At 37.1% G+C, this 15,980-nt stretch overlaps 1 protein-coding gene across 4 annotated transcripts in view; it reads left to right on the top strand.

The window, feature by feature from the left end:
* The first annotated feature begins 5,414 nt into the window (after positions 1–5,414).
* LOC116725057 (AP2-associated protein kinase 1-like) overlaps positions 5,415–15,980 on the top strand; it is a 32,458-nt gene continuing 21,892 nt past the window's right edge. The window contains exons 1-8 of one of the 4 annotated variants that reach the window (XM_032570942.1): positions 5,415–6,806; positions 8,514–8,632; positions 11,020–11,128; positions 12,065–12,207; positions 13,311–13,432; positions 13,976–14,057; positions 14,275–14,407; positions 14,520–14,623. In XM_032570942.1, the coding sequence (XP_032426833.1) occupies positions 6,638–6,806; positions 8,514–8,632; positions 11,020–11,128; positions 12,065–12,207; positions 13,311–13,432; positions 13,976–14,057; positions 14,275–14,407; positions 14,520–14,623 (981 nt within the window). In that variant the 5' untranslated portion in view covers positions 5,415–6,637. The remainder of the gene's footprint in view (positions 6,807–8,513; positions 8,633–11,019; positions 11,129–12,064; positions 12,208–13,310; positions 13,433–13,975; positions 14,058–14,274; positions 14,408–14,519; positions 14,624–15,980) is intronic. The other 3 variants (XM_032570941.1, XM_032570946.1, XM_032570943.1) reach the window with 3 other exon arrangements.

Genomic DNA, 15,980 nt, shown 5'->3' with positions numbered 1-15,980 from the left:
CTCTCGTGTCCCATTTCAGTGCTGGTGCTGCACAATTCCATAAAGTGTTTGTTTGTGTGGACACATCTGTAATTACTCCCTTAAGAGGAGACATAATGGAAAGTCACTCCCATTACATATTTTAAAATTTAATATGAAATTAAAATGTAGCACTGCAGTTCATCAGTCTAATGTGTGTGTAAACTAACAACACTTTGATTTATCTGTGATTAAAAGCTTATTGTACAAAAAACTATTGGACTATGTCGGAATATTTTATGGAGACATTTACATGACAGACACTGTAATCTAAATTCAGGAAACAGCCACACAGAGTGGTTTGTTGTGAAAATATTCTACATGTGATCACAAGACATTTTTTACACTCAGCATGTGTCAACTGCAAGCCATGACGAAGTTTATTCTGCATCTGGAACACAGACATTTATCCTGCAGGAAAACCTTCACATCAAGTTGTGTATTCAAATTCATGCAAACATGTAACTACATGGTAAATGTGGCTTAGAGAAAACACAAAACATACATTTCCGTTTCCACCCATCACAAGAATATATAGCGTCGGTTCTTGGAAAGCAATTAGAAACTGGATTGTCAGGACTTAAAGACAGTAAATGAAGAAATTGAGCAATAGCGATACGTAGAACAATCAAGCGGAACTGAACAACAAAGTTATGACTGCAGTTGAAATCTATTCATAATCGCAGCAACTGTGTATTAATAAATCATCTTTTGTAGAGCCTATAAACTGTAAACTTTAATACAAAAAGTTTCGGTACCGAAAGCATATGAGGAAGACGACAACGATAACTTGGCATCGACGTCCCTGGGCACACCCGGCACAGGGAAATCCGGTTGCATGAGGAAAACTTACAGTTACAAAGCGGAACCAGAAGAACTCTTGAGTTTTGTCTCACCTGGTCTAAGAGTGCTTTCGTCCTGAAGCCCAACAAGAAGGTAGAGAGACAACAGCAACACACAGTAGCTTTTAACTACAGCTCTGTCCACGGACCACCCACTTCTAACGCCATGTAGGTGTAACATAGTTAAAATGGTTCAGGTTAAATCCTGCTCAAATGCACCATCTGCTGGTAAAACGGGGTATTGCATTCACCCTAGAAAGAGCGGGGTATTATGGGTAATCCTCAGAGCCATGAGGATCAGTGTCGAGGTAACGTGTCTCTGCAATGTGATAAAGAAATATTATTTATAAAATATGTTTATGGTTTTCGTTTTTGCATATTATTGAAATATGTTTAATCCATGTTATGTTAGCTTTGCTATTATATTGTTTTTGTTGCGTTATAGAAATGTTTAGTTCGTGAGAAAGTGTGGCGGGAATTTCCCACACGGTAACATTCTGGCTCCTCCTTGCAGGAGTTTCTTTCATGCCAGAGACTGACTTTACCTCGGTGCCCATGTGTGAAATGCAGGTATGTTTTACTAAATCTCTGTAGCAGATGGCTAATATAAGGCAATTTTATATTAATAGTTTTATATAGATATGGTTAATGTTTTTGCATTGTTCCAAGATGCAAGTTCGTATAAGCTAAAATATAAAAATGGCATCTAGTAAATTGAATGTCAGCATTTTATTTTATTTTTCAGAGCATTTTAAATAATTGTGGGTTCCTTTCTTTAAAAAGGACACTCACTGGTTGTTCCGTTGATGTAAACCAAATCCGCTATACGATCACTGTAATTTTCAATTATTTTATTTTGGTTACTGTATGATGGGTAATCCTCAGAGCCATGAGGATCACTGTCGAGGAGTTTCTTTCATGCCAGAGACTGACTTTACCTCGGTGCCTATGTGTGAAATGCAGGTATGAAATAAAGAAAACAACTGATGCCAGATTGAGCTCCTAGTCCTTCATTTCTGCACCAAGAAGCCACCAGATACACGTAGGCCACATAGGCGTGTACGCCACAGCGCAAGCGCAGGCATCCAATTGTGTTTACGTGCTGTGACTCCAGGGGGCGCATCCAAATAGTCTCAACCAGTTATTTTGTTGTTCAAAACAACGACAAAATAACGACAGTTATTTTGTCGTTGCAGTGGATTGATCCATCAATTTGGATCCGAAATTGATGGATCCATCGAAATCCAAACTTCGATGGATTTTGTTGGGATTTCATGGTGATATGTAGCAACCAGGTATAAATACTTAAGTAACTCTTTGAAAAAGATATTATGAAAAAACTCTACTCTTAGAAGTACAACTTTTTGACTCACCGCCGCGACTCGAGTCAATAAAGAATAACCTTTTTTCAAACAAAAATGCAAAGTCTTGCTTTTGCCTGAATTTGTTATTTGTAATGATCTTATTTCATCATTTTTAATCTTTGAAATAGTTTTCACATAACTTGCTTATAGTCCAATTACATTGTTTTTAAATATTAAATTAGTAGAACCCATCAATATCTCATTGGATCCCTTTTGCTGACCCAAAAATATGTACAGAAATATCACCTTTAGGAGTTTTTTGTTTCACTTTTATTCATTAAATACAGTTTAGCTTTTAGCTGCCTATGTCTTCTTATTTTAGTTGCCCATGAGTTCTTAGGGTTTTTATAGAAGTCCTCCCCACTGGACAGGTTCTTCGGTCTTTTCTGGCTCATTTTGAGGTTGCTACAGTAGCTTGAGGAGCAAAGCAGCTTCATAAATGTGTCTGGCAGACAATAGATTATTTCAAATAACATATTGATAATTTTCAGCTAATGATTGACAAAGGTCGCATATTTTTATAAATAATAAAATACTATTAAAAATCTTTGATAAAAATAATTTATTGGACACATTTTTTGAAGTTGCATTTTTTTCCTCCACCTTCCACCAGCTTTCTGAGCCCCTCTAGCGCCCCCTGGTGGCTGCTGTCCCCATTTTTAAAAACACTGGAAGGGAGGAGCTGAGTGTCAAGTCTTTTCAAGCCTTTTGCAGGGTTTTTTTCCAAGATTGCTCTGTATTTAGTTGCAACAATCTTCTCATTTACTGTTCCCTGGTTCATTTCAATACTGCAAAAATAAATATTCCTTTATTTTCAATGCTTTTTACACCTCTTTACAAGAGTTTCCAATACACGGGGTCAGCCCAGCAATTATTTTTGCACAGGAACAAAACTTATATTTTCAATTAAATAGTTCAATTTATTGTGAACATTTGAATGAAATTACCTTCAGGATTATATTCCTGTAATTTTGTTGCAATACTGACAACACCAAGATTTTTTTAGATGTATTACTGCACAGATGATACAGACAACAGATGAACATAATACTGAAGAGTTCCCACCACCAGACCAAAAGGCAAGGGGTAAAACATGTTAAACAAAGAACCTGTGAAAAATAGAAAAAAAGACAAAGATAAAATAAGAAGCCACAAAACATTTCTGCAATGTCAAAGCTGTCCTTCAGCTGTTGGAAAATGGGATTTATGCCCAGTTTCCTCACTCTAAATGTTGCAACGTCTTTGCCAAGACTTCCATTTCCCAATATACCCCTCCTTTATTGTCATACTTACTTATTAGTCGCTAAGGATGAAAACTCGAAAGCACTCCATAGTATATAGATGTAATAAGGATGTACATTACACCAGAGAAAAATCGATTACACTAAACCAAGAATGAGACTCAATAATTCCCAAATGTGACATGGCAGCAACCTAAGCAACATGAGACTCAAAACAAGGACTGCATGACACAAAGTGTCTATAAAATGACACAGAATAGATTGATTGAAAGAAGTGTACAATGACCAAAATAAGACCAACCAGCCTGTAAAACATGTAATGAAAGCAGCTATGACACAAATGTAAGAGTTAGTTTGGGATGTATAACTATAACTATAAAGTAATAGGTGAGTGCATTCCTGTTCCATTTTATATCGTGTCTAAGTAAAAGTGTTCTCAATATTTTTCCAATAGTCATGTTTAAACAACAAAAAAGAATTTTGCAGGGGTTTTACGAGACAGACTGACAAAACATAGTAAATAGTAAAAAAAGAGTATGGTTTCAGAATTTTTCTGGATTTACTTCTGAAGTTGTAGCGTGCATAGACCTCCCTCCGAGTCAATGCCATGTAGAAATATATTTCTCTGCAATTACAGCTGTACGTTTCAAAAAACTTGCAGCTGATAAGGTTGCACGTCTTCAATTCAGTTCAAATAAAAGAAATATGTGATTACTCTCAATGGCAAATTAAAAGTTATTGTAATATTACACAATGTTTTTAAAGTTGTTGTAGATGCTGATGACTGGGCAGGAAGAATCTTGTGGCGGTCTGCTTTACAACGCATCTGAAGAAGCATCTGACTCAGTTGTTGCATAACAATTTCATAAAAACGATGCTCCAGGTTGTTTGTAATTTTCTTAATTTTATAAAGAATCCATTGTTGTACACTGATCTCCACAGATGCAGCAGTCCCAGAACAGGAAGGTCAGATTTGCTTAGTGCTCACTTAATTGCCCTGTTGGCAGATTTATGTATCCAAGCTGTGGCTTTGTAAATCTCCTTCACAAGTACAGTCGGCCTCTTGGTTGTTTATCTGAACAATGGTCTCTTCAGCTGGTTTTTCAACTTAGGTGGAAAACCATTTCATGCTAAATTCAGAGTTGTGCCACACTCTTTCCTTTTTTTGGACGATGAATTGAAAATGTATTATTATGTTTTGCAAGGCATGACAAACATCATTAACAGAAATACTATCATCAACAGAGTGATCACAATATTTAAGACTTTTTTAATAGTATTGGATTTTTATTTAAGTGAAGTAACTAAGAGTTTCACAGATGAAAGCATAGCAGTTATCATTACAACAGAATAGTCTTTATTGTCATCTTATGAATTGGACTCCAAAATTGGTCAGCATCTCTCTCACTGACAGACAACTTAAATAAATAGTCAACAAAGTATGAAGTATATGCAACTACTACAATATTTTTACTTAAATAAAAGTGAAAACGTATTTTGCACAAAGGCTTTTTTGTGTACTAACTAACTGATCAGAATATTTGACTTAATATCTAAAAATGTTAAGACATATAGGCAGAATAAACACTTTCCCATATCTAATGTTTTGATATAAAAGATATTAAACTAATATTTACAGCAAGCATGCAGGCTAATGTATATTTATGTTAGAATGCTTAATGTCTCTTCTAGATCTATAAAATGGTACAACAGGCTACAAAAATGAAAAGAAAAACAAACAAAACATTAGAACTACAAAGCTTAAAGAAGAATTGTCACTTAAATGTAAAATGTTGGTCTGTGTCTGGGGCATTTTGGTTTTACAAAAACATGTTTGTTCTTTATTCAGTGAAGTTACACATACTGGGTAATTTATCCAGAAATAAGAGTAGCAATACTGCATACTCAAGAAAAATTCAAAAGTACAGCGTAGTAAAACTACTCCTTAAAGTATGTATGCCTTTTTTCCCCCAAAAAATTATACTTAAGTAAATCTACCTACCACCCCTGATAGTAAGTAATAATAAAAATAAAGAAATGTCTAGAAAACATGAATGCATTTAATGAAATATATTATTTTTCATCATGTCATTATCAATCTAGAAATATAGGGCAGGTATTTGTACATGAACACCTGGGGGGCTTGTTGTTCCGTGATCCAACAGTGAATATCTCCACGTGACGTGGACGCAGCAAATGACCTCACACGGCAGCGCACAAGCACGAAAGGGCGACGGGGCTCTCTGAACTACAGTACCCACAAGTCACCGTGTGCGTCAACAGCAACAGCTAGGATGTTGCGATAATGCTGGCAGCCAAAGATTGCTGTGGTTGCAGAGATTAGACGCGCTGTGTCGAAACCTCAGTTGGTCCGGATGACAGACGCTAAAACGTACTTGCAGCGGACGGAGACTCGTCTCCAATCACCTCGACGCTTTTTGGGGGCAGCCCTGCGCTGAAGGCGTCAGCGAACGGAAACCATATAGTTTATATATATATATATATATATACTTATATATATATATATACACACACACACACACGCACACACACACACACACACACACACAAATGGAAGAAATTAAATAGCCCCACAGACAGTAAGCTATGAGGCAACAAACCGTCACTGCACTTTCCTGAAGGATGGAAACAGCTTTCTGGGCAGCGCTGTCGCAGTTACTCGAAGGATACACCGCGTTTGAAGACATTTTCTTCAGAGAATAACCTGGATAACCTTACACGAAATGTCATAGCGCCTTAGCAGCTAGCACTTAGCTAGCTTGGTAACGGCTGGACGAGATGGAGATGGACCTATTTTTCCTCAGCAGCCGCAGCCGACCATGAACAGCTGGCTGGCTGGTAAAAGGAGCACTTTCCCGGAGATGCTTTAACCTCCTGGGCGGTGTAATACACTTACATAACTGCTAGCCGCTCTATAGTTATCACCAGCTGGCTTGTGTTGGCAAGCAAATGGGAAATTTCCCCTAAAAGAATCTCACATCATCACCACAAGTGAAGGAGGTATTACTTGCATATTTTTGAGGCACCAAGAATAGACTCTGGATAAGTTTACGCGAGGATCCGGGGATATAATATATCACCGCAATAAGCCAGCACATCACAGCGTGAAGAGGGAAGAGAACCACATCTTCCCTGCTGTCATTTCGACATCATGAGGAAGTTCTTTGATTCCCGTCGGGAGTTGGTGAGCTCCGGGCCTGGTTCTGGAGGAGGAGGGGGCAGCAGCGGCTCTGGGTCCAGCCACGCCGGAGGAAATTTCATTGGCAGAGCCTTCACTGTCGGGCGGCACCAGGTCACAGTTGAGGAGATCATTGCTGAAGGTGAGACAGAGAGTGCACAGAACAGATCATGTCATTCAGTTCACTCTTTTTTTTTTTTTAAAACTCTTTACTTTCATTTTTTTCCGTCATAGCTGGAGAATCAGGGGCGGCTTTTTGTGAACTGCAACCCGGATAGCCCCCAATTCTGAAAAAAATAAAAGAAAAGCTTCTTAATCTGAAATATTTAAGATATTGAATAATAGATGATTCATTCTGGGCTCATCAAAACAAAACCCAGACATTAACTCCCCACCAAAATGACTTTATGTCTTTAACAGTCAGATTATTGCATCTGGTGATGGAAAACAATCATTCAGGGAGTAAGAAGCATTTTTGGTTTGCTCCATGCTGCCCCTCATGCCCTGCCGCCCTGAGCAGAAAGCCTGAAAGCCTGTATTTTTCTCAATTTGAGACACTTAACACCACTAAAACATAACTATGTCTCCCACACAGGCATCACAAAAATGTTAACTTATTGTACCTAAACAAAGCTCTGCACCGCTTCTCTTATCTTTACTCTGCTATTATGGTTCAAAGATGGATACTAGCAGGCGCCAGGCAGTTTCTTTATGCTCTCAAAATGAATGTTTACAGTAGATTCTGTCATTTTCACTCTAACAAGCAGCGGTAAGCAAATTGCAACCTAGAGTCATGAGGTGAAAATGCTGATGCTGGACTGTGGAAGCCTGTCTGGAGCTGGAAGGATAACGCTCCCTCCACACCCCCAAGTAGTTTAATTGTTGAGTCTTTGTAAATGCAGGAAAGCAAGGAAAGAACTAATGCACCCTCAAGGAATCAATTGCATAGAGGAAACATGAACTAAATTTGCTGCTGTCAAACATTGTGCACCTGTCTACATATTCCTACTTCTGAGGCCATAAATTTAAATTTAACTCGGTTGTTTTATGAAAGCCTTTAATAGTGTTTTTAAAATGATTTTTCTTCTATTTTATAGTTATTTTTATTAATTTTGTTTGGCTAAATTGTGAAGTCAGCTTTTGTTTATTGTAGATGTGATCTAGAGATAAAGTTGGCATCATTAACTTAAACATTTCAGATCTGTATTTCTCTTCTTTTTTTTTTTTTTTTATGAACCAAACACATTTTCCGTTTTTAGAGTAGTGTGTCTGGGCTCCCTCTAATCAAGCATTTGAAAAGAATTTTCCAAGGTTCTTATGATATGAGTCAGCTCAGCTGATCAGAATGTATATGTTTACCTTATTATGTGCATCACAATCTTATTTATATCCTCATCCGTCATCTGAGATGCTCCATGCAGATTTGCAGTATCTGTCTGTGGTTGTCTGAAATTGATGAGTGTCGCAGCTAAACTCAGCAGAATGAAAATGCGGCCTGAGCCGTACCAGATGGTTGGGCCTCACTGTAGGCCTCTACTTTAACCCTCCAGCAACAACATGACTAATAGATAACGCTATAAGGCAGCACCATGTGGTCCTGATCCTTCGTTCTGATGTAAAGAACAAACACTGGCAGTTGTTTGATGTAATGAGGCAAAAAAAAGGCTCATCTGCTAAGAACAGAGATGCAGTTTGAAAGCTTTGATGTGCAGTGTCATTGTGGAGTTGAGTACTTTGTAAATCTACTCTGAATTTTACATCTGTATTTAACGCTAATGATTTTCGTCTGCTTGTCATCATATCTGGTTGACAGTTTAATGTGACAACTCTACTTTTTCGTTTATATTAGGTGGCTTTGCTATTGTGTTCCTGGTGAAAACAAACCAAGGGGTGCGTTGTGCCCTGAAGAGGATGTACGTCAACAATGAGTATGATCTGCAGGTGTGCAAACAGGAGATTCAGATTATGGTGAGTGGTTTTTTATAAACGTTTTCATTGTTTGTTCTCATGCTTTGCTTATTGTGGTTCTGGTAAAACCACACGTGAGAGCAACAGGAAAAGCAGAAGTATTTCGAAAGAGAAACACATGCAGAATGACTTCCTAGAGCAAAGTGCTGAATTTAGTACAAACAGGATAAATAAAAATGAACTGGTATTTAATTTTCAGACTGCGATAACCTTGATTTTGAAGAAAAAAAAACAACCGGTGTCATGGTATGATCACAAATATTTAAAACAAATTTATAAAAGAAAAATGATCTGGTGTTTTTATTTCAGAGTTAATAGCAAATGTGGTTTCCGTTCTTGAATCATCTGACTGGCGTTTGTTGTCAGAGGGGAAGCAAAACTATACAGCAGCACTTTCACTGTAAGAGTAGGAACCCTGTGATTGAGAATTTTTGTGGTTTTGAAGTAGGAACATTTTAAAAATCTTTTTACATTTACACCGGTATAGTTCATACCTGCAGTTGCCCCTTAAATAAATTAACACCCATTTGAAATTTTGTATATTGGTGAAGCATACAAATTATTAGCTATTTGTAATAAACAAATCAAACTTGGACAATTTATGCTGTTCCAAACAGCTAATCATACAAGTTCTTTCTTCAAATCAAACTCTAAAAGCTTCTTTTGTTTTATACAGTCTCAAAATTATCTAAACCCTCCACCTGAAATATCTTCAACATTTAGTAGTCTTTTTAAATGTCATGACCTAGTGCAGATGGGATTCGAACATCTTCTGCCATCGTTCCTCAGTAACTTTATCCCAATCCTCATGGGTGAAGTCCTCCAGTTCATTAATATTCTTGGTTTTGTAAACTACAGCTATATTGCTCAAATCCAATCAGAGATATTCAATTGAGCTCAAGTCAAGCAACTATGATATCTTCTCTAGTATCTTCCACAATCTTTTCTTTCAGATCAGCACTGACTTCCTCACAAACTGCACAACAGCATGAGAATCTGGATTTCCTGGTACTTAATTGAATCCATTTTGCCTTTGACACACAAAGTCATAGAAAGTGAAACGGCGCCAGAACATCACTGAGCCACTGCCATGCTTCCCTGTGGGTTGTCGGAGTTTTTTTTAGCTTGAACGTCATACGTCAAGTCCTCCAGACTTAACGCTAATCCAATGTCCCCAAAGAATCTCCGATTTGATTCTTTGCTCCACAGGATCCCAAATACTTTAGTTTCTTTCTGGTGTCTTGTTGTGGAAATCGAAACCTCAATTGAACATTTTTGACCACCTGATGAATCTGGTGGCACCCTTTGACCCTGTCCTTCCTCCTTTTTACTCCTTTGCCTTTAAACCTGCAAACTTTGCCTCCGCCTGTATATTTATGTACATTCAGGACTTTTGTTGTCTTTTTGTATCATTTTCTTTGTTTGTGCATTTAACAATCTCTTCCATAAACTTCTTGGACGATTTTCTTGACTCAGCCATCCGTCTAACATGAACGAACCATTACCATCAATAATCAGGGCCTTTGAGATGTTCTGCCTCAGAATACAAAAGGAAACTAGTAGGATTTCATGTTGAAGGTAGATAAAATCCATGTAATATTAGTTAAGTATTTAAACTGTGTGGAATTTTTTAAAGCACATGAAAACTTATTTTACCAATAAACCTTATTTAGATTTGGCATCTGATAATCCTAGGTGTCCCTCTAAAAACAAGGACTATCTTTGATTTTTTGCCTTATTTTTTGGTTTGTTTCTATTCTCTCAGGTTGACACTGGTAAAATGTTTTCTGTTTTCTCATGCACTAACTTCTGCACTATGGAATTTTATTGCCTTGGTGTCATGGCAAAAAGTTTGACTGAATGTTGATATTGGAAAGTCTGAAAGCCGTCTTCTACATAAGACGTTGTCTTCTTTGTGCTGAGGAACTCAGGAAGGAAGGAAGCAATGGATGCTGAGATTACAAACAAGCCAGATCCTATCACTCCACAATCTTCCAGTGGAATCATACATGTTGTTGGCCCATGTTTGCTTTCTTAACCTCACAGGCTTTCTTACTTTTGCTTCTCACTATCACTCTTTTCACACACAAAGACGGTGGTTCGTCTTCAGCAGTAATACTTGAAATTTTTTTCATTACTTAATAGATTCCTGATTCCAGCTTCCTATTTCAGCTCCATTTGTAGGGAATAGCCTCAAGCTGCATTGCATTAAGTACTGACAGTTCAACTTAAGCTGCAACTTTTGCAGAAAATAATTTCATGTTACATCATCAGTAATATTCCTATATTAGACAATAGAAAGCAGTTTATTCTTGCTGAGTTTTTTGGTGTAATCTTTGTGCATTGTAGTGTATTAATGATGGTGTTTTTTTTTGTTATTCTTGCAGAAAGACCTTGTTGGCCACAAGAATATTGTTGGTTATCTGGACTCCAGTATCACGGCTATGGGATCCCGAGATGTATGGGAGGTTCTCATACTGATGGACTACTGCAAAGGTGAGGGTTTGCTGGAATGCCTCTCAATGAGAAACTGTGGATTTAGATGTCGGTTAAACAGATGCAGTGCCTTGTCAAAAGTTTAATATTTTACATTTAATTACATTACAACCAAAAAGTTTACATATTTTATTAGAATTGTAGCTTCTAGACCATCACAAAATGACACATTTTTACAAAGTTTTTTATTTTGTTGAAAACTTCTCACTGTGATTTTTACTGTTTGTCCATACTAGCTCTATATCTCTACCAGTAAAATTTTGCCAGTTTGCAAAATAGCTCAAGCTCAGTGAGATTGGATAGAAAGAATCTGCGAACACTAATTTTAAAGATTCATAATTGGATTTATTTGTTTTTCACAAAGCCAATCTGGCTCATATGGTGCTATGTTTACTGATAGAACCTCCACCCCAGTTTTGTGCGTCCTCTTTGTTTTTCTCGCAGTCTTCCTGCCTTTTATTTAGCCTCATCCTTTTAACAGTCTAGTTTGGGAAACACACAAAGTAGTGGTAGAGCAGGTAGCTTATATAAAAAGACAGCTAGTCCTTGAGTCCAGCCCATCCTTGGTTCATCCCCCAATCTTAGGACCTTTCCTTCGTTGCCTGCCAAGTTTGTTTACTGAGACGTCATAATCCATTTTATTTATGGTGTGCTTATTATTTCTGTTTTTGTTTTTTGTTGTTATTGGTGTGTTTTATTTTGGATTTTTAAAATGTCTTTCAGTTCCAGTGTGGAGTATCTGGTTCAAAATGAAAGTTTAAGAGAAGAAACTTGCATTATGATGACATTATCATTACATCAGTTGAAAATAGTCTTATCGCAATAATTCCTGGGACAGTTTATTGTCCAGCAAATTGTGTTACTGTTACAGGCCTAAGTATTAGAGCAAAATATCCTATGGTTTGCTTTGTTACATTTTCAAATATTATTTTACAGGAGGACAGGTGGTTAATCTGATGAATCAGAGACTTCAAACTGGCTTCACAGAGTCCGAGGTGCTTCAGATCTTCTGTGACACCTGCGATGCCGTATCTCGCCTGCATCAGCGCAAGGCGCCTATCGTCCACAGAGACCTCAAGGTGAAATCTTTAGCTGCTTTCTAACAAGCCTTGTTTTTATTTTAAGTATTTAATAATTCTAACACAAACGTGAGCCTGTGTCAGTTCTGCCCTGGAATAAAACACTTCTTGCAAAGTGAAGTCTTAAATACAGTGAATCGTGGTTCTCTGAACTGTAATATGTTAATGCCCTGTAATGTACCACTGTGTGCTGCATATTGAAGGAGATGACATCCAGTGTAATTGTGTTAACCCAGCAGCAGCTCCTTCTGTGAATCACCCTGCTGAGACGTCCTTTGAAAAGCAATGATAAGTATGTTGGTGTGAGAGGAAGCTTCGTTTAATTTTTCATTGGTCTAATAGCAGAGGACAATGTAACTTGTTAGCATGCTTGAAATAACTTCACCTGCTGCAATTAGAGCCGTGTAGCTGCATTGATTTTAAATCGTAGTCTCTCAGTAGTTTTGAGCAAAATGGAAATACGACGTTTTCACTGTAGAAATGTAAAAAAATTCACTTAATTTGTGAAGGGTTTGTTTTCACTGTTGCTTCAACCTTGTGTGCTGTAGTGTGAAGGTGACAGTAGTTTAATGTGATTGATTACTTTATCTTTTGAAGATAAAACTATTACAATTTTCTAGGCCCATTTCTGTTTTTCTCCAAAAACTATAACTGATGGCATTCTAAGTATTTTTCAAGTTTTTATGTTGAAAAATTGCGTTAAAAATGAAGCATTTGCAGTAATACAATTATAACATTTTCAACTACTTGGAAAGGTCCAAGTTGTTGGAAGAGATATACTATATCTGGAAAGAAAATTAACAATCACTCCTCGTCAGGTTTAGAACATGTACTTGTTTTTGTGTGTGTGTGCTTAGTTTACTTTATATCAGTCAAGCTGAATGTTGGTAGATTCCAGGGTCCTTCTAGATAATTGGTACAATTTACTCAATGTTATCTCAGATGCCCGTCTTGCCAAAATAAAAGCCTTGTATCTGATCTTACCCTGGTGGTTAATTGCTGCTTCAAATCAGTACTTTGCTTCGAAACACTATACTGTCTACAATAAAGCCTTTTCTGAAGATCTCTGAATAAAACAGAAAAAATTGTCCATGCATCCACAGGTGGAGAACATTCTCTTGCATGACAAAGGTCATTACGTGCTGTGTGACTTTGGCAGCGCCACAAACAAGTTCCAAAACCCACAGACCGAAGGCGTGGCAGCAGTGGAGGAAGAAATCAAAAAGTTTGTTCCTTTTTAACATCTCAAGCTTTCTTTTATGAGTACTTATTGCAAACGATGTAACTCAATTGTTTTTTACACAACCTTTAAAAGGCATGGAGAATAAAATAAACTGAGACACTATTTACTATTTATTCATTGACTTCTAAAAGCAATTATTTGCATTGGATTTTATGTTTGGGTATCAGATCAAATGAGGCTGAATACAAATTGCATTGTTTTAGATTTTGTTTTGAAGTCATTTCAAAAAACTATAATTTCCTTTCCTTTCTCAATGATATTCTACTAAGTGTTGGTCTATCATATGAATATCCAAATTAAAAACTTTGAAGTTGTAATATTCTTAAAGGGACCATGTTTAAATGAACATTTTTTGTTTATTGTTCAGACTCTAAATGTGGGATCTTCACAACTAGAATCTGCAGTTTTTTATTGATGTAATATATAACTTGTATTGTGTATAGTCAAAGCCCTGTGTTTACAGTTTCTGCTTTATTTTGGCACATAAAATCTGGTATTCCTACTATTTTTATTGTTTCGTCTTAGGTACACCACTTTATCATATCGTGCTCCAGAAATGGTGAACCTCTACAACAATAAGATTATAACTACAAAGGCTGATGTCTGGGTGAGTAGGATGAATATTCTTTGTGATAATAATACCTTAATCACAATGTGATTGTGTTTATTGTCCATCATAAATATACCAATAAAATCTACAAAGTTAATACGAGTCGCACTAATTTTATGAAATGATTGAATAATCTTTTCTCAGCTTTTGGTGTTCCTGGACTCATCCATTCCTTTCTCCTGTCACTGGGTGTGCATGTGGTTTTTCTCTCCAGGCGCTGGGCTGTCTGCTGTACAAGTTGTGCTTCTTCACTCTCCCCTTTGGTGAAAGCCAGGTGGCCATCTGTGATGGCAGTTTCACTATTCCAGATAATTCCCGTTACTCTTACGATCTCCACTGCCTCATTCGTTAGTACCTGTCAGATAATATTCTTTGCTCTCTGCTTAGTCCAGATTTTTTGTTGTGTTTTATCGTTTAATTTTTGGAGATTTAACATTTTTCTACATTATGTGTTGTTAGGCTACATGCTGGAGCCGGATCCTGACAAAAGACCGGATATCTATCAGGTGTCCTACTTTGCTTTTAAACTAGCTCAGCGGACTTGCCCTGTTCAGAACGTGAAGGTGAGTCTCTCTCTGTAACCAAGATATTTGATCAATTATGGAAAGAAATGGCAGTCTTAAAGGTATATTTCAGGATTTTTAACGTGGAGGTAAAAAAGTTAAAAGCAGGAGGATATTATCAGAGGGCACGCACAAAACTATCGCTGTACCTGACCCACACAAACGCAGCCACATTCCCAACATGCATCATGCGTGTGGTGTGCAAAGCCAGGACAAACCTAACCCACACAAATACAAGCCACATGCATGCGATGCACTTCACACACAGAAACAAACAGCAACGTTTCACCGCAGACCTTATGGTGACTTCCTGACCCACACAAATATGCCACATGAGCTGGATGTGCGTACCCCACAAAAACAGCGGCTCTGGTCAACACAAGGCCTAACATGCACAATGTGGCACACACACAGTTAGGTGGCTGTTTAGCCTACTTTTTTACAAAGTACACAAAATAATAAAGGCAGGAAAGCAAAGCCACAGGAGAATGAGGACAGAGATTCCCAGTAAATAGTCAAATAAATATGATAATTGTTTTTTAGTCAAAGAAAAATCTCAAGGTACCTACAGCAGATAAGTCTCTTTTCATCTTAACTTAGTAGAAATCCAGATTAGTTGGTCCTGAAGTTTGAGATGTAGCAAGACGAAGGCAGAGTTTTACTGACTTAAGACATCTCTGATGTCAGAATCATCTTCGCCCTTTAGGAGAACCCTTTTTTGTGAATCTGTAAGTTGTCATGTTTTCATTATGTGATATAGACAGAAGTAGATAATTATTTACACAAAAACTGAAGGTAGGGGGCAGTACACCATCCTTCTGTGGAAAACAGGATTATGTAAAGTGATTCAGTTTAAAGTTACTGCCTGATTTAAAAGTTAACAGTGTAGCAAACTAAAATATTGTAGCTGCTTAATCCACTCAATAAATTTGAATATTTTTGAAATGTTTCTTTACATCAGTATCTCCATAGCCAAGTGAAACACATTACATATATTAATTAGACAAAGACTGATGTTAGAATACCTTTATTTCTGGTAATCATGATGATTTTCTGCCAATAACTAATTTTAGATTAGACTATTTTCATCAGAATAAACACCATCTGCAGTGATCTGTAGATTAACATCAGCAAAGTTAAATTGTGAACTTTATTGAAACATTATTTTTTTTTCAGTTTTATTTTTGAGGAATCTTAAGTGCTGTTTAGTTTTTATGACTGACCTTAAAAACCCAATGAGGTCAGTAAGTCAGTCATCTTAGAGAATCTCTGCAAGAGTCCACACAGCAACAACGTTTCAGCTTTATTTTGTGCATTTCATTCAGAATTTGATGCACATTTCCTTTTCAATATTTGC

This window comes from Xiphophorus hellerii, chromosome 8 (assembly GCF_003331165.1).
Source record: "Xiphophorus hellerii strain 12219 chromosome 8, Xiphophorus_hellerii-4.1, whole genome shotgun sequence".
Taxonomy (NCBI): Eukaryota; Metazoa; Chordata; class Actinopteri; order Cyprinodontiformes; family Poeciliidae; genus Xiphophorus; species Xiphophorus hellerii.
The sequence above is the reverse complement of the archived record's forward strand: the minus strand, read 5'-3'. Positions and strand labels throughout refer to the sequence as shown.